The following is a 19,079-nucleotide window of genomic DNA, read 5'->3' on the forward strand; positions in this document are numbered from 1 at the left end:
TTTTCAGCTTTAAGAAGTATGATTGTACGGCACTTGAGAACGTATATCCCTCTCCCATTTCCCAGTATTTGAATAATGAGTTTATATGGTTTTCTCTGGCGATATAAAATGTGTGTGCCTTAAACATCCATTAATCAAATCAATCAACCCGTCATCGCAATGGGTCGATCGTTAACGACCCCCTCCGTTTGCAACACCTTATTGGTCACGCCTCGACGGAAGTGACGAACACAACTAAAAGCGTGACGAACGGTGGCACGAAAATACAACAAGGAAGTGGACATTTACTGAAAAGGAAACCTATACAGATTGCAAACATCGCCAACTTTAAAGTTATTTTGTTCATTTGTCAAGTGTCGGGGGGTATAGTCATCTTGGACTTGCCCAGAAGCCCGTTGCTGTTATTGTGAGTCCCGATTCCATAAGCAATGAACACTGACGTGGAATTTCACATTAGGCAGAATTATCCGTGGAACAAGCTACCAGCAAATGTCAAACAGGTAAGCCATCGCTTGAGCGATTTGTCATTCATGGAATCTGTATTTATACGGTGAGAAGTAAGCGTCCCCACGAGCGTCGTTTGTGTAACCATATGCACCTGCATTGGCACTGAGTTTGTCATTCAGTCGAAAGCCACAACGGACCATCTTCAAAGCACTAGTACATTAGCTATGCTAGCTGAAGCTAATCTCCATCACATGACTCGACGAGTGATACGATGATACCGTATGCATACCAACTGTATTTACGTAAACTAGCTAGCTATAATAGCGAAGGAATATTGTTAGTATTTTCTTTGATATTGCCAAGCTAAAAGTGTTGCTGCAAGCTATATAGCCTCTAGATTTCCTTGTGTAAATCTCACCTGATCCCACCAACACCGAGCTATTATGCCAAGATGTCGTGTTTAACTGGAGGCGGGTGCATGCCAGTGCTTGACTGCACACTGTCAATGTCAAGCTAGTAAGTAATAGTAAATGCGGCACTCGAGTGTCCTTTTGCATTATCTCTGTCCATTGCAGTATCCTGTATTGTTTTACAGAGCCTGGGAAATTCGCAGCGAGAATATGAGAAGCATGTTTTGCTGTACAGTATTCGGAATCAACTACGATTCCGCAATAACCTAGGTGAGCATCCTAGATATCAGCTCTCCTCATTGCTTCTACTAATTAATTGATGTCAGCACAAGATATTCTCGTATAGCCTACCAGTAGCTTATGTTCAACACAAAGCTGCACTATACCTACTTAATTAACACCGAGATAAATAATATCCACACTCATGACTTGTAATGTTGTACATGCATGATGTCACACGTAATTGCCATACATGTCTTTATGCATTTTTATCAAGTCATATTATAGCTGTCTCCAAAAATGCAACATGTGAAGTCCCACATTGAGTTTCAAGGCCTAGATGCACCTTTTTGATCAGATAATTGTTTAGCTAATTCATTTGTACCCTCTTGTACATTTTCCCTCTTGAACTGATTTTTTTTCCCCTTGGATGTGTCCCGTCTGCGCAGTGCGACACGTGAGGAAGGATGAGAGAAAGTATTATGAAGAACTGCTCAAGTACAGCCGGGATCACCTGATGCTGTACCCCTACCATCTGTCTGACATCATGGTGAAAGGCCTGAGGATCACCCCTTTCTCCTACTACATAGGAATCATGGAGGTACGATGCCAGACTTGCGACTGCCTTGTGCTAAAAAATGTAATAGTGAGATTGTGACACGGTTGAATTGAAACTGACATTGTGGAGGATCATGCACAACATTGTGGCGATGATCAACATCATGGAGATAATCAATCTGGCATGGGTTGTAATTTCTAATTTCAATCCCCTTATGTGCTTTCCTCCCCCCTTGTACATATGTTGTTTTTGTGTCTTATAAAAAAAAAAACTAACAAAAACACCGGCACTCTCAAGCTGTGCCAAGTGCTGCTGGCACAAAGCAGGTGTGGAAAAAAATGTTTCAGGGCTAGTCTGCTTAGTCAACACAATCTTTTGAGCCCCAGGAGAAAGACCATTAGTAAAAAAAATTGGTGTAACAAAAAGGCCTTTTGGCAGAATTGAACCTATAGTATCAGGTGGTCAAAAGTTTTTCCTCTAAATATTATTCACGTGTGCTCACTATGCGGTTGTTTTTAGCATTGTAACTTAATGTCTACCATTCCCCCGCTAACAAGATTCTGGAAGTCATGGTTACACTCGACCAACCACCTCAGCTCATGTCATGTGACAACTGGGTGGACTTTGTCTATCCAAGTTCTCTGTGTGTGTGTGTGTGTGTGTGTGTGTGTGTGTGCCTTAGTGTACTGTAACTGAATACATAAGGAGTGTTATTAAGCCAGACCCACTGTCATATCTTAAATGGTAAACGCATTAGTAATGAGTTCCAAGGTCTAGATTGTGACTCATTGGAGGTTGAGGTTGATTTTGCGATTGTTCTACCTCAAGTGAATAACAGACTGATTAAACATTCGGAATCTGTTTTCATTGTCATGCTGCTCTGAACTCAAAACCGCCTGATTTTTGTTCTGTGTGGAAAAATGTAGAAATTTGCTTTCTTGCTCGCAAAGTCACATTCTGCCAAACCATCTACATGACTGAAGGAGGGATATGACATACTTTGATAATCCCTTTTATGTGCTTGGTGAAAATGGGAAGTTGGAAATTAGCTCTGCGACTTTATCTGTTCACAATTAATCAAAGCTAAGGAAATGGTAACACAAGGAGGGAAATTGGTTGAATGTTTTTTTTTTTCCTCTGTGATTGCTTCCCACTTCTAGGACATCATGAACAGCGAGAAAAGTTACGACTCCCTGCCTAACTTCACTGCTGCTGACTGTAAGTCTCTCGTTCTCCAATTCTCTTTATCTGATTAACCCTGTGCATACACAACCTATGTGTCTCATAGTTACAGTAGTAGTTAGCCAGCATTTTGCTTTGAACGGACCCAAGTCACTGTTGCAAAACTGCAATTTCAAACGTGGTAGTTTTGCAGGGTTATTTAACTTATAGCCGTCAGATTAACTAGGTTTTGGCAGCGGGCAGATAGAGATCTGTCCGCTGTGACTGCCTGACAGAAAGACGCCATCAGGGCCGTCATCAGGCAGCCAAACCTGGGATCGGAGGGCTTCTCTGCTCTGATCTCTGGAAAGAATGGAGCTTCAGTGGTCTTTTTGCAACTCACTTAGACCTGTATTAAGGGCAGCAATGGACATCACTGTTTTGAACTTCTCTTTGAATCTCGAACCTTGATTGCAGATTCCCTGCCCAGTTTTCACCACGGCGCACACATTATCACACCGCAGGTTCCCAAGGACAGGGAATGGAGGGTGATTTAGTGTGTGGGTGGGGGCAGGGTTTAGATGTGCATCAGACTCTTCGAGTTTCAGGAAAAGCAATTCTTTTCCAATTTACCTTTTGCTTAGCTGAGCCTGGGTAGGCAGGCACTAATCAGGATATCTCCCCCTGCCATTTGCTGCCGCAAAATGGTCAAATCTGTAAAAAGTAACGTGTGACCAAGGTAGAATATATCACAACTTGCAGGAAGTTGACAAAACGTGAGACAGAAGTTTGTGGAGACACCTTGACTGCAAAAGAGTTCCTTCTGTTAAATCAAGACTAACAATTTTGAACTTCTTCTGAACTAAGTTAACCATCAGAGAAACAATTCTCTAATGACTACAACTGTTGAGTTGTCGATTGAAAATGAGGCTGAACTCATGTTCCCTTCCCACCTCAGGTCTAAGGCTGATGGGCATAGGAAGAAACCAGTACATTGACTTGATGAACCAGTGCAGGTCCTCCAAAGTAAGAACGACATTTGTCAACAACTCGCCTTCTGTTTCCTGTACCGTATTTCATCACTGCCTCTAGACACAAGGATTATACAGAAGTTCAACAATAAACCAAATTATTTACTTGAATGAACTCATGAGACGTGTAGTAAAAGGACACATTTTATATGTATATATTTTCCATAAAATCTTTCATACCCATTATAGAATTTGAACTTTGTTGTAGAAAGCACTAGAAATATAAAATGTTTGCCCTCAAACTAGTTATATACATATATTATAATATTTTAATTTCCCCATGACCTCGCCCACACCACCTGCCCTTCGTTTTTTCCCATCAGAAATTCTTCCGTAGGAAATCGGCTCGAGACCTGCTTCCCTCCAAGCCTGTGGAAATCTCTGTGGAGCCCTGGTGGGTGGCGCAGACAGGATACATCACCGAGGACGACATCAGGGTACTGTCACAGTCCTAGTCCACTCTGACCAGCCCAGAGCACACAGCACTGTTTGGAGATGTGCAAAGATGCTTCCTGGTGTGATAGACGCGTACCAAGGGCCTTCTGTGATTGGCTCTGCTTCTTGAAGACGAAGCGGCTTACCAGCATGCTTGTGTTGTTTTCAAGCTCCACAAGCTAATTTTGAAAAATAAAAATAAATTTGAAAAGAATTGGTACAAACCTTAAAGTAAATTGATAAAGTTGCACAATTGCAAAGTACCAAAAGCAACACTGAGAAATTGAGCATACATCTTGTACTTGTTGTTGCTTTTCGTCTATTAAACGTCTATATGCCACCACTACGACTATCCAAACTGGTCAGATTTCGACCCTGCTTCTTTCTGATTGATTTCACGTGGTGCTTTTCTTCCCTCCACTGTCCATCTGCCACACACACACACACACACACACACACACACACACACAAACACTTAAAATGCCAGCAGCTGTGTGTGTTGTGTTTGATTACAGATCTGCTCCACGGCAGAAAGAAAGGCCATCGATAAGATGATAGATTCTGGACCTCAGCTGGCCGGATCAATGGAGTACAACGTAGTTCTTAGTAAGTGCTTTCTCCTCCACCCAACTCTCCTTCTTGCAAAAAAAGGCATTAGTGTATTTATCTGTATCTGCCTGGCTGTACTGTTAAACTGAGTTTTATTGAAGAACAATTTCCAGTGAATAGCTGTCTCTGGCATTACATTTACTGGCACTGCAGCTGTGCTTGGGGTTTATGAGATTGAGACTTGCGGGCCATATCAGGCCACAGGCTGCAATCACTAACAGAAGTAGTTTGAGAGAAGGGAAGGTTGCTTCTTTCCATTAAAATGAAACATTGCTTTTTTTGTGGGAATTTTAGAAGTTTAAAAGATACAGTAGGTAGTTGTTGAATCCATTGTACTGGGCGTTCAAACTTTCATTTGGAAGTTGTTGCTCTGTTGTGAAATGAAATTAAGCTAGGTACATTACAAACTGATCACTTTTTCTTTTGTTAATTACCATTTGACTGACAGTTCAAAACATCCAAAGTGTGACTCTCCTGTGTTCTTCAGGTCTATACAACAGAGGCTACATCTACTTAGATGTGCCCATATCTGATGACAGCTGCATCTCAGGTGTGTGTGTATATACGACCTATCTTGTTTTCTATCAATGTCCCGCCAAGAGTTCTAGATAGAAAAGCAATCAGTCTTTATTTCACGGCGGAGTCCAGGGCCCCGATGGATGAGGATTATGGGTAAATGAGTGCCTAATGATTGTCAATGAGAATGGCATCATTACAGATCCATTTGGCTGTGAACAGGGTAAAGAAAATGTGGATGCCATTTAGATCCCTAAGGTAGCTTCCGTTTTCGCACTATTTACTGTGTTGTAGATTTAAGTGTAAAAGGATAAGTGTTGTTTTTGTAACTATTCAGCTACACACATTTTTTTAAGAAATGTTTGCAATTTTAGAAAAAGTCAAAAATATAAACGTTTACTTACATACTTATTCAGTGCTTTACTTCAGTCATTTGTACACGTTTCAAGGATAAGTGAAGAAAATTAGATGCATCTGACCACAATTTGTCACAACAAGAGTCTGAATACTTATGTAAATGAGATCAGTTTTTGATTTTCCATAAATTTGCAAACATTCCTAAAAACATGTTTTCACTTTAACTATAAGTAAGTGTAGCTGAATGGGGGGGAAATGGCAATTTGATCCAATTACAAAAAAATCGCAAACAACATTTTGGGCAAAAGTTAAGGGCTCCAAATCCATTCTGACACCATTGAAATATTTATTTATTTTGTACCTACATTTGTCTGGCTGTTTCCATTGCCTAACCCCTCCATACTTATGTCATCTAATATTTCAGTGCCCCCTCTTGAAGGGTTTGTGATGAACAGAGTTCAGGGCGATTATTTTGAGACTCTCCTCTACAAAATATTTGTCTCCATTGACGAGCAGACAAACGTATCAGAGGTGGGTTGGGTTTTGCACAACACGCTTGATTTCGGTCCAGTACCTGTAAACAATCATTCGTATTATCGTTTACCTTTGATACAAAGAGAAGTGATGTCACAACGGTCTCGCCAGCTTCTTTTGACCTTCTCTTGTTTGTCTTTCACCCCTCTCTTTCTCTCCCTGTCTCTCTTTCTCTCTGTCTGGCTCTCTCTCTCTCTGTCTCTCTCTCTCTCCTTCCCACTATCCCTCTGTCTCCATGCAGCTTGCAAACGTGCTGGAGATTGACTTGGGTCTAGTGAAGGTGGGTTCTCCTTGCAGGGTGTGGTAAGAGGGTATCCGGGCAGAACCCTGTTTGAAGTTGCAATATTTGGTGACACAATTTGAATCTGTGGCGAATCTGACTCTTAAATTGATGCCAACAAAACAGTGAGGCAATTTGAAAGGGTTCCACTGCCATCTAAAGAGGTTCTAGAACAGAACTCGCAGTAGGTTTTATGGGGCAGTTTGCTATTGCACACAGAGTGAAAGTGAGTTTCTGTATAAATTGCTGTCTTATCACGTAAGACAAAACGGATGACAAACAGATGTCGTGGCCATTCTATCATGTACAAAGGAATATACATGTATGAGAAACACACACGGAGCACTCAAAGCATTACATGAGTGCCACGGCCAGTGGCGGTTCTACACGGGGGCCTACAGGGGCCGGTGCCCCTGTAAAAATGTCCCTGGCCCCCCCTGTGGCCCCCCTGAGCTGACTGAATAAGAAAATGAAATAAATTGATCAAGTTATTACGATTTTATGCGCTAGCGCCAAAAGCGGAACTAATGTGCCCCTCTGATCAAACACTGGTCCCCCCATTGGCCCCCCAATTAGTCTAAAACCTCCACTGGCCACGGCTTCACATCCTGACTACAGAGGCAACTATGAGGTTGAAGCACGCGTTTGAGTCAAATCCCATCTCCGACCTAGTTTTGCCACAGTTCCTTTCACTGTGCTGCGAGACAGCGAACCACCTCAGGGGAAATGGACTCAGCAGTGAGAGGTTGAGACGCACTCTCCTCCTTGAATGTCACTTCCTGTTTATTTAAGTGCTGTACTTCAGGGATATTTGGTGAAATGTTCTTTTAGTCTTTAATAGTAACGTTGAGATGAGATGTGACACAGCGGGGGTAGTACCTTGAACTTTAATTGTTTGGGTGTCAGAAATGTTCCTGAACGCTTTTTCAAAACGATCCATGCAAAGCAGGAATGTTCTAAGACCATTCAGTCCTGCTATGACGAGTAAACTGCCACTCAAAATGTCCCTTTCTCTTTTCTCAAACTCTCAAAAATATTCAGTTTAAATTGGATTAGCATTTGTATAACGGGCATTGTGAATGAAAGGTTCATTCACCTTCATGAATACAGTGCAATGATACAAGGGACTCAAAGTCTATTAAAACCGCTAACTTTGATAATGCTTTGTCCAGTTACAAGTGACATTTAGCAAGTTTCGACTGGGCTCGACTGGATGTTCCGTTAATGTGATTTCTACTCTGTTCCATCAGAATGCAGTGTCCATGTACTGTCGACTGGGCTTTGCCCTGAAGAAGGGTCATGCGTTCAGTTCGGACCTGCTCCACCCCACCTGGAAAAGTGCCCCCTCTGTCAACAGACTAAAGTAGGCATTTTGACCATATGCTGTTATTTCATCTCCGTCTTAACGTTTTTCCACCTTACTTTCGTTGATTTGCTTGTGATTGCCTACATACTTCCGTCTGACGATGAAGTATTTACACCTGTTGAATTCAGAAGAAGGTGGAACCAAGAGACGAAAAAAATTTACAACAATCAGAATGTCTTATAATTTCAAGCGGAGAGAGACTCTAACCAAGTCTCTGAGGTACAGCTCAGTGACTTCCTCTCTCATAGGTGAGTGTAGCCGATGTGAATTTGCTGAACCCACTCCTTAAGTATGTATGTATCCACACCACCCGCGCCAGCTTTCGTTGTCGTCGCTGGCAGGGGTCAGATGGCTGAGTGGTTAGGGAATCGGGCTATTAATCAGAAGGTTGCCGGTTTGATTCCCGGCCATGCAAAATGACGTTGTGTCCTTGGGCAAGGCACTTCACCATACTTGCCTCGGGGGGAATGTCCCTGTACTTACTGTAGGTCGCTCTGGATAAGAGCGTCTGCTAAATCACTGCACGAGGATGCGTGTTAGCAGGTTAGCGGGACCAAGTCTGTTGCACAAGGATGTTTGTTAGCAGACTAGCGTGACCACGTCATTTGCACAAGTATGTTTGTTAGCATTCTAGCGTGACCATGTCTGTTGCACGAGGATGCGTGTTAGCAGACTAGCGTGACCACGTCTGTTGCACGAGGATGCGTGTTAGCAGACTAGCGTGACCACGTCTGTTTCACGAGGATGCGTGTTAGCATTCTAGCGTGACCATGTCTGTTGCACGAGGATGCGTGTTAGCAGGCTAGCGTGATCACGTCTGTTGCACGATGTTAGCAGAGGTGGTTGAAGGACATTGTGCAGGTTCAGGTATTTCAGGGCGGTCTTGACTTTGTTGCGATAGACAAATGTTGTTTTCCTCAAGCGGTTTCCAACCGTCTGGCCATATCTTGCCCAACAACCTTTTACCCCCTCAGGAGATGGTCTTGGTACATTTGCACAGTGACGAGAGCAAAGCTTAAGACATTTCCACAGCAATTTGAGCTCTTTTCTTTTTTTACTCAAAGCATATCTGCCAATAATAATAATAATCACATGCTTTCTTTGTTCGTTTATCTGTCCATCCATCCTTTCTCAAGGCTCGTTCTTCCATCCATCCTTTCTCAAGGCTCGTTCTTGCGTCCAGACACTAAGCATTTACGTGTACTTCATCCCCAAGTAAAAAAACAAAACAATTGAGTGCATCAAATATTTGCACTTATGTACTTGGAGGCAAAATGCACCATTATCACCGCAGTCAGTTCTCCTTTCAGACACCTGCAGTTACCCCACACATCCCACTCAAACTGTCTAACACCAGCCATTTTCACAGAGATATATATATTTCAGTCCTTCCTGTCTAGTCAGCCAAGAACTTCAACCTCTAGTTGCGTTACATTCTTGATGTGTTATCAGACATGTCTAGAACAGATTGGTTGCATCTGAAAGAGGACTTCCACGCAGACAGACTGAACACCATGCTGTGTTGTGTGGGTGTCGTAGGACAACCATGGACCCCCAGAAAATGCTGCTGTCGTGGGAGCAGGGCAGCCCGGTCATGGAGGGTGGGTCCTCGGCCACAGACACGGATACAACCAGCCTGGAGGACCAAGGTACCTCCGCCCCACCCTGGTGTTTAAATACAACACCTACTTTACAGCAAGTTGAACATGGCCAAGATAGTGAAATATTAACAGTTAAATGTATTATTGTTGTGTTGATAATATCTTAAATGTTATAACAGTCACTGTATATGATTATACTAGTAATGGGTTACTGCAGTGACATACATGGATATAAATGTGTGCGTGTGAGCATGTGCGAACCCTATTTTTGTCACTCTTTAGCGTACACTGTAATCCCAGGCACATGCTGCCTAATGGAACCCCATGGGTAGCCCTGAGGGCCAGCCCAGAGGCATTATGGGACATGTAGTTTTCTCTCTGCCACAGACACAGCCAGCGTGGGCAGCCTAAGCGCCCCGGCTCCGCCCACCAAGAGAATCGCCTTCCTGTTCGACTCCACCCTCACCGCCTTCCTCATGATGGGCAACCTGTCGCCTGTGAGTGTCTGCAGGGAGAAGGGTGTGTGTGTGTGTGTGTACTGGTTTCTTTGCTGGTAGAAACCACAGTCCTGTTACTATAATTTGATCCATTATATGCTTTGGGTACAACCTCTCTGTAATACCCCCCTCCCCGTGTTTGTGTTTCTCAGAACCTAAAGAGCCATGCGGTGACCATGTTCGAGGTGGGGAAGCTGTCAGACGAGACCCTGGACAGTTTCCTGGCCGAGCTGGAGAAGGTGTGTCCTTATGAACCCTTATGAAGCACTGTGAACCCTTATGAAGCACTGTGAACCCTTATGTAGCTCTGCAAAGGAAAGCATGCTGTGTGGATGTTGGATGTCACTTTGCCAGAGGCAGCAGACCAAGATGCAACCAACACACACACACAGTTTGACCAGGAAGCCCTCTCTCTCCGGGTCAGGTGGAGAGTACAGCAGAGGGGGAGGCCCAGAGATACTTCGACCACGCGCTGACCCTCAGGAACACCATCCTCTTCCTGCGATACAACAAGGAGCTCACCTTCGACCAGGGGCCTGACCTGCCCAACATCGGTAAACTATCCCGGCCTCTGCCCTCACTCACACCCCCTGGTACCAGACTGGATGTTGATTTTGGACAGCCTGTAATGTGATGCAATAAAGTCCAAACTTTATTTTAAAAAGTGAGAGACAGAAAATGTGAGGGAGAGAGGGGAGGTCATGCAGGGAATGACCCGGGTTGGATTTGAATAACTAGTAGGAAGTAGACACTTCCCAGAATCGTTCACCACTTCCACGCTGAAATCACAGCGTTGGGCCTTTAGCGTGCAGGGTCCTAACCTCCCCCCTGTTACAACCCTCTCCCTTGTTGTTTGTGGAAACAAAACATCTGAATGTCATGTTTCCCTTCTCCAGGGCTTCCCCTGGACCTGCTTCGCTGTGAAAGTCTACTGGGTCTGGATCCGGCTACCTGCAGCCGAGTCCTCAACAAGAACTACAAACTGCTGGTCTCCATGGCACCGCTCAGCAACGAAATCCGGCCAATCAGCAGCTGCACGCCCCAGGTAAACCCACGTTACCCCACCTCCCCGTCACGCACACCTGTCTAACGAGTGTGTGTGGCTGTGTGTTGGGTTGCTTTGTGTCCCTATCCCTTTACAAGTTCTGTGTGTGTGTGCGCGTGTGTGTGTGTGCGGGTGCATGAGTGTTTACTTGCTTCGTGTCTGAGTTGTGTGCATGTGCGCTGCGTGAACGCACAGTCTGAGATACCTCCTCCTCCTCCACACACCCGAGACTCCACAGGCTCCCCCAGCACCAGGCCAGCCTCTAAGCCCCTCCCGTCAGGAGGCAGCCTTTGAAGGGAAAGAAAGAGAGAGATTCAGGACCTGGAAAAAAAAAACAAACAAAAGAAAACGATTCTCTCTCTTCTTCTCTCCGGTGTTCCCTCGCTGCGCCTCCTGGTCCTGTTGTTTGTGTTTTGGTTTGTTTTTCCTCTAATGCAAACTAACATACTGGAGCCAACAGCCCCTCCCTCTGGGGTCAACAAAACAGTCATTCCACAGACCTGTGGTGTGTGTGTCTGGTGTTTTATTTATCTAACCAATTGATGTGTGTGTGTGTGTGTGTGTGTTCCTCCAGCACATCGGCCCAGCCATCCCTGAGGTCGGCTCCATCTGGTTCAAACTCTACCTGTACCATGTGACTGGCCAGGGCCCGCCCTCTCTGCTGCTGTCCAAGGGCTCTCGCCTCCGGAAGCTTCCAGACATCTTCCAGGTTTGTGTTTGATGTCCGCAGTCAAAGATCCATGTCTCTGTGTCAGACTCACGTAAGAGATGCTATGTGTGGTACAAGGGATTAATTACAATTTAATAAAAAAAGGTTGTGTGTGTTTTACACTTTGCAAACACATGGCTCATAGATTTGAGATCTAAGATGGTTTTAAGATATTTGTCCATTTACTTGTACGCAGTATGTACAGTAAGTGAAAGTTATGCGGTCGGTGTGTTGTAGGTTTACGACAGGCTGCTGATCACTTCCTGGGGTCATGACCCTGGCGTGGTCTCAACCTCCAACGTTCTAGCTATGCTTAATGACGCCCTGACCCACTCTGCTGTCCTCATCCAGGTACGGACACACACACACACACACAAATATAGGAGGATTGAATGCAAGTAAGCACTTTTTTGCCAATGTTTACATCTTAATCTCCCTCAATGAAGTCGATTTCTCCGTGGGTCTAGGGTCACGGCATACAGGGTCACGGAGACACTCTCCACATTCCCTTTCCCTTCGACGAAGACGACCTGAAAGGAGGTACGTTCTCCGTGAGGAAACCACAGGCTGTCATGGTCTATATCAGATGTTTTATGCTAGGGGTGGGGGGAAAAATCGATTCACATTTGAAACGCGATTCAGATTGATTAGATTCACATAAATTTGTGAATCGATCTGAATCGATTCTCTTCAAGCGATTCCGTTGAGGCTGTCTGTGCAGCACAGGGTGCTGGCAGTGCCATGACTCAAGCAAGTGAACAATCCCCAGGAGAGCTAACTTCGCTCCCAGACAGATTTAAGTTAATTACTACTCAGGTGTAAGGCTATTGGTTTAACCAAACAGTTATAACAAACTCGAATACTTAGTGCAAATGCTGATGCCTAGGCGCACTTGATTTGCGTCTCAGGGCTGGGATGCAGGTCGGCTGCACGCGTGCGTGTCCCATCTGTCGTTCCTCAGTTCATCGACTTCAGCAAGGCTGTCTGGCTTGTCACCAACAAAATGTACCATCAAAGTGTATTCGATTTGTATAGACCTTTTTTAGAAGCGCATAAAGGCTTGTTGTCGCACACCGCTTTCCAGCACAAAGGGCTTCACAGATGTCAACTCCAGGGAGAGAGATGTCCAACCCCTTTAAATGCGGCAAGGGAAGAAGAAGAGAAACAAAACAAACGACATGAGAAGTGAAGGGAGATGACTTGGTGAGGGGGAACGTATGTCTGAGTAACTGGGTGTCTCGTCTGTGCAGAGTACTCCAGCTCCAACATGTGCGTTCACAAGGCCCTGCTGACTCTGAGGGAGCAGGTGGACCTGGAGCACCAGTGTGGCTACGTCACCATGCTCAACCCCAACAACAGGCACCGTCGGAGGGGCAGCGACGCCAACGACTGCAGGGGTGGGGGACCGCTCACGCACACACACACACACAGACACAATAATATATGCATTGAAACACACATTTGCTCATATTGGCATGCTCATGGGTACAGAAAGAGAGAGAGAGACACACACACCCGACAACCGAGGATCAACAAGTCCTAATCAGCTGTCCATTCATGGGGCAAAACTATCGCCACCAATTGTCTCATTAAAAGGGAGAGATCTCGATGTGAATACTTAAAAAAATAAAATAAGAAGAATGGAGAATGGCTTGGTCTAATCTCGGCTTTGGAAACACAGCCACTATTTGTGACTTAACTTTACCCTTCTCTCTCTGTCTCCTCCCCGGGTTCAGGGGACACTCACCTGGGTGGGGGCTTTGACACCAACGGGAGCACCGAGTCGTTTGAGCTGGTCACAGAGGAGAACGGAGAGGGCAAAGGGAAGGGGTCAGAAGGTAGGTCAGGTTGATGTCTGGGGTCAGGGAGAGTCACATGGTCTGGGGTGATCGCCTCTACCTGAAAGAAGGCTCATCTATGGACTTACTGTGCCTTACGCAGCATTCTCTTACATGACTGTATGAATTGCCGGTTTTGGAAATGTGTGCTTTGATCCCTCCATCTTTCTCTGTCTCTCTCTCTTTCTCTCATATACACACACACACACACACACACACACAGGGTCATTCAGCGAGGACGAGTGGGTCCCTCTGGAGTTGTGTTTTGGGATGCCTCTCTTCAGCTCGGAACTCAACCGCAAAGTGTGTCGGAAGATTGCCTCCCACAAGCTCTGCGGCAGAGACAGGTGGCTAAATAACTTCAGACTGGACGCTTTCTGTCTAGGGAAGAAATGGCACAAGCAAAAACAAAAAATGGATTCTGTCTACAAGTTTGATATATATTTTTTTAATGCATTTATTTCAGCCTTCAAGAGTTACTTTACTCTAGCCGGAAGCTGTCGCTGAAGGTCCTGAGTTTTGTTCAGTCGTTCCAGGTGAGAGCTTTCTTTGCTTTGAAGTTCCATCTTACAGAATGACCGCCTGGAAACAGAACATTTTTGCACAATGGCACTGACTGCATTTTTCACTTATACTTAGAATAGCTTACTTCCTCACTAAGGCAACATCTAAATACCACAGAATTTATTTTGGGGTATCCTGACTAGTGACGTTGACCTTGTACTGTGTATCCCCCATCCTCCCATTATTCCTTCCCTCCTACGCGCCCCTCCCCCTCTCCCCACCCCCCCCAGGACGGCAGTCAGCCAGCAGCAGACCCAGACAGCGGGGTGTCGGGCCCTCTCAGCCAGCCGCCTGCAGAGAGCGGCGTGCCCCTGCCTGCCCTCAACCTGCTCTTCAAGGACGGCACGCTGAGGGAGTGGTCAGGCCGGGCCCCGCCCCCTCTACACATCTCCGCCCTGCAGAAGGACCAACCAGCCTAAGCTCTGCCTCCCCACACCTGCACATCAGAAAGGAACTCCTGCCCACACGAACCCCCCCCCCCCTCCGCTTCCACGCCTGCCTGTTAGACCACACCCGCCGCCCTCCTGGCTATGACCGCCACGCGCCCCTCCGCTAGTCCTGTCCATGCTTTCCCCGAAGGAACAGACCCTCATCAACACCAACCCCCCTCAAGCCACTACAGTATGTGATTGCTTGTGTTTATATAAAGCCTGTGTGAACTTTGCTGTGGCGTTGCTAGCCCAGTCTGTGATGGTCTGTTCAAGTGGTACTGGTGTAACAACCGAACCTGACAACGTAAAAAAAACAACAACCCCCAACTGAAACGAGCAGTGTTTTTGGCAGATGTCACACAGTACCACCAAGTGTACGATATCAGTGGATGTTTTCCGTATTTTGCCTAAATACTCAATTTGTTTGATGTTCTCGACAACAAAAAAGAAACCTTCACACTGACCAGTGTTGACAGACTCTTTTGGGAAACCTGGTTAAAAGATGTATAGGACCAATCCTGTAACTGGACCAGGCCTCTAACTCTCTGCCCCCACACACACACCCATTCAGTGATCTGCTGCATGATTCCTTTGCACAACTATTTAACGAACTGCCTTGTTTACACATTGTTACACAAGTTCTAGCAAAGACAACATCGGTTTTTTTCTTTTATTTTCACTTTGTGGTGCCCTACCCTGTGGATAAATATAACGTGTACAGTACGTAACATACCAGCCTGAAGAGAATATACTGCATATGAATATGCAGGCCTACCATTTCTTAATAGAGAACCAGTATGTACCAATATTAGGAGTTTTAATTTTTACAATGTTATGTGCATGGTTTCCGAAGATCTAGTCTGCCAGTAGGTGGTGTTTTGTTCTAGAACACAGCAGTGATAGGTTACGGTGTGACCCTGATGAACATCTGTATAATCACTGCAATCAAACATGTCTCTCTCTGTTTGAGGGAACACCAAAGACCAAATATATTGTTTTTTTGTGTTTTATTTTTTTTTATTTATCTTTTATTTTAATGCCTTATAACGTCATTAGCCCCATATCTTGTATTGGGACAGTTCCTCCTGGGAAGAATATGTACTAAAACACATTCAAGTGTGTTACATTTATCTTTCCCAGCACAATGAAACCAATATCCAAGGGCACACCTTTGCCATCTCTGCAAGCAGGGCAAGTTTTAATCAAGTGCATCTAAAGTAGCAGAATGGTTCCTCTCCTGTTCCCAGCGATGTGCGGTGCACCGCTGGGGGCTGTCTTGGCCTGATCCCCCTGCTCTCCAAGGGGTTTGTTCACAACTGTGTTGTGCAAAAAAAAATATTTTGCTCTAATCTAGACTGTAGAGCCGGGTCACCTGCGCGAGTCGCAAACACTGTCAGACGCAGGGGAGGTGCCCTTGGTTTCATTTACGTTGTAAACGAAAGCGATGGTGCTCGTCCGAAAAGAGACAGTTCTGAGCTAAATCAAACAGACTTCCAATACACGTCTCCTATAGAGACGCTAGTCCAGAACACCAGACTGGACAAAGTCACAGGAGCGTCAGTTACTGTCTAGAGTTTTAGCTTGATGCTAGAAGAGTTTCCTGTGATGTCTGTCAGAAATGGTGCTCAGAGAATTCCACTCGTTTCAATGAAGCAGAAGGACTTTTTTTTTTTTGCCTGTTTTGAGCCCTGTAGTGGTTGTTTATAGTAATAATGAAATAGGAAGAAAAAGGAAAAACCCTAACATGAAGTCCAGTCAAAGCATGATGTGTATGTAGAGATCATTGTATGTATGTATTGTGTGCGTGTGTATATAGTGCAATGTTCACACCTTTACCTACCCCAAAACTCAATACACTCCTACATGCCTGTATCCTCCTTCCTAAACAACAATCATTCTACCATGAAGGTCTGGCGGATCCACTCAGTGACTCTTCTCACCTTCTACATCAGTGTTAGGAGAAAAAAAACCTGCTAGTTTTATATAACGTTACCTTGCATTGTAGGAAGTTCTTTGTTGTAGCTTGTTTGATGGGACTGTGTGAATAATAATAATAATTAAGAATCCTGTAATTCAACAGGTTCAAAAACAGGTGACATTCCTTCACCACATCCTCCATCGCCCCATTCCCTGATATTTGTTCAAATGACAACAAAAAAATCAAATGTGTAAAAAGTATATGAATATATAAATAAATATGTAATAAGACAAAAATATTCCCTCCCTGCCAGAATGTGTGTGCAGTGGTCGTTTTCATTTCCTGGTCGCTATGGCTGTGAAGTGTGGAATGCTTTTGCCTCGCAGCCAGTAATACACTGGTTTTGGGCGGTTATTTTTCCTTGTCTTGGGCTCTTGAAAACTAACCTGACCCTCCTGGTTTGTAACCGATATTCAACCTGGGAAGTCATCCTTGGAAACTTCGGAAAAGGGCAGGCATTTTCATAAATACATTACAAAAATACTTGGCAGGTCGATTGGATAAACCATCTTTCAATCATTGTTTATCGAGGGCTAGCTTCAACCATGCCCGTTGCTACCAGTAGTTCTTCATAGGACGTTGTTCGGTTCGAACCACTTTGTTTTGGGCACAAATGAAAAACTTCAAGCTTGGTAAGATGGATTTCTTGTGTGCGTCATGTAGATAAAGAGTAGAGACTCAAGTGCTAGGAGCTTATCATTGTCTATTCTTTTGCACAAATTGTGCATACAAACACACCTCCTTTCCTTGATTAAAGAAAAGAAGAAATTGCTGGTATTTTGCTCCATCTCCTGTTTTTTTCAACCAGCCAGGAACTTTTAAATGTATGGAGTGAAGCATTAACTCCTGGTAGAGGAGTGAAGAATTGTGATTGCAGGGTCGGGATGCCCCCAGCTGTGCCTCCATCAGGCACATGTAGCCAGCCTAATTGACTACATCCTTCTGTTCCCGCAATTTCCCAGCGCTGCAAATTATACAGTATCACCAGGGGCCACTGACAAACTGGGTCAGTTCATTTGAGGATGCTGGGGCCTGACAATCATAGGCACAGGCAGGGGCTGGGTGTCAACACCCTGTCAATTCCTCTTAAGTAACTAGGACATCTGAAATAACTTAATAAATGAGTGACGCAAACTTCCAACTGAAATGACGCATTGATGTAGATGATTTAAGGACGATAGGCAAGAAAAAGGAAGATTCAAATGAACTGTTTTGTGTCAACCATCTTCCCCCCCCCAAAAAAATCTACCTTTTTAAACAAACAAAAAAACAAAATAGAATGTCAATCTGACGACAGCTATCAAAATATGTGACCTCTTGTGCCAAGACACAGACCGCAGTTTTGAAGAAAGCTTTGAAACTTTTTTTCAAAAATATTTTGAAACCTTTCAAAACTGTCTCAACTTTCTTCCCCAAAAATATTTTCTACCTTTCGAAAACTTTTAAAAATATATATATTTCCAAGCAGGGCTGTTTTGGGCCTTGCAACGAAATGCACCCCCTGCCAACTTTTACTAGGAAAGTGCCAGAAGCCTGAAACCTACTGTGGTTACTCATCCCCTCAAAATACAGTAAGAAGAATATTTTCAACGACAGCTATCAAAATATGTGACCTCTCGTGCCCAGGTCGTTCAGTTGTTGACCAGATGGGTGATTGTCTTTTGTTTATACATGGCAAGGACAAATAAGTCACCTGAGATGGTTTGGTTGGTGTGTCAGACAAGGAGGTCACATGGAAAGATGCCCCCACAATGGAGGACTGTGGAACTTAAGGAAATTGGGCGAGAAATTGATAGTGGCAGAGTATGACACGACATATCTCAGTTTGTCATCTTGACTTTGTTAGATGGAGGAGTGGTGGCTGTGATAGTTTCTGTCTGACCAATGTTCCAGTGGAATACGAATACGAAAGCAACAGGAAGTCAATGTCTGCATCCGAGAATGTGTGAATCAAAGATAAACTGCATCCAATCATAAACCAACCTGATAGCCATGATGCAATCGCGGGTTTGATTGGTTTCGGTTTATCTCTGATGTTTGAATCCTTGTAGCAGAGAGCTGTCGCCTCAGCCTGCTATATCATAAACCTCTGTACAACAAACTTACCTGAACTTATTCAGACATATTCCAATGTTCATACAAAATTTTAGTTTTAGTATGTCAATCTACCATTCTTTCTCTGTGCTAATGGTTATTCAAATTACTCCACATTTGTATTTCTCTGTATCCTCTCCATGGGCACAATTCTCTCAATATATCTCAATATATACTGCATGCATGGAATTCAGTACTGTGCAGATCCATTAGAACACACTATGACCATTTTGTATAATAGCGTTTTGTGTTTTACCTAGGTTGGAATTACATTTTCACAGAAGGCTACAGCGTCTGACTTTACATAGATTTTCATGACTGATTGACATGACATCTGATTGTGCCATGCTGAAATTGCACACTTCCACTTTAAATGGGAACCAGTTTGTAAGAGCAGC

General features: G+C 44.4%; 1 protein-coding gene across 1 annotated transcript; it reads left to right on the forward strand.

Annotated features, from left to right (window-relative positions):
* Positions 1–227: 227 nt before the first annotated feature.
* fam91a1 (family with sequence similarity 91 member A1) lies at positions 228–14,975 on the forward strand. The gene is made up of 24 exons (XM_062487146.1): positions 228–500; positions 1,043–1,127; positions 1,526–1,677; positions 2,796–2,853; positions 3,755–3,822; positions 4,151–4,264; positions 4,778–4,868; positions 5,359–5,421; positions 6,169–6,275; positions 6,520–6,558; positions 7,809–7,921; positions 9,464–9,573; positions 9,913–10,022; positions 10,175–10,261; positions 10,447–10,576; positions 10,919–11,067; positions 11,642–11,776; positions 12,014–12,127; positions 12,244–12,316; positions 13,027–13,173; positions 13,513–13,614; positions 13,838–13,961; positions 14,081–14,150; positions 14,409–14,975. The coding sequence occupies exons 1-24, from the start codon at positions 429–431 to the stop codon at positions 14,595–14,597; spliced, it is 2,502 nt and encodes an 833-aa protein (XP_062343130.1). The 5' UTR covers positions 228–428; the 3' UTR covers positions 14,598–14,975.
* The last annotated feature ends 4,104 nt before the right edge of the window (positions 14,976–19,079 follow it).

Source organism: Osmerus eperlanus, chromosome 20 (genome assembly GCF_963692335.1).
Source record: "Osmerus eperlanus chromosome 20, fOsmEpe2.1, whole genome shotgun sequence".
NCBI classification, from domain to species: Eukaryota; Metazoa; Chordata; class Actinopteri; order Osmeriformes; family Osmeridae; genus Osmerus; species Osmerus eperlanus.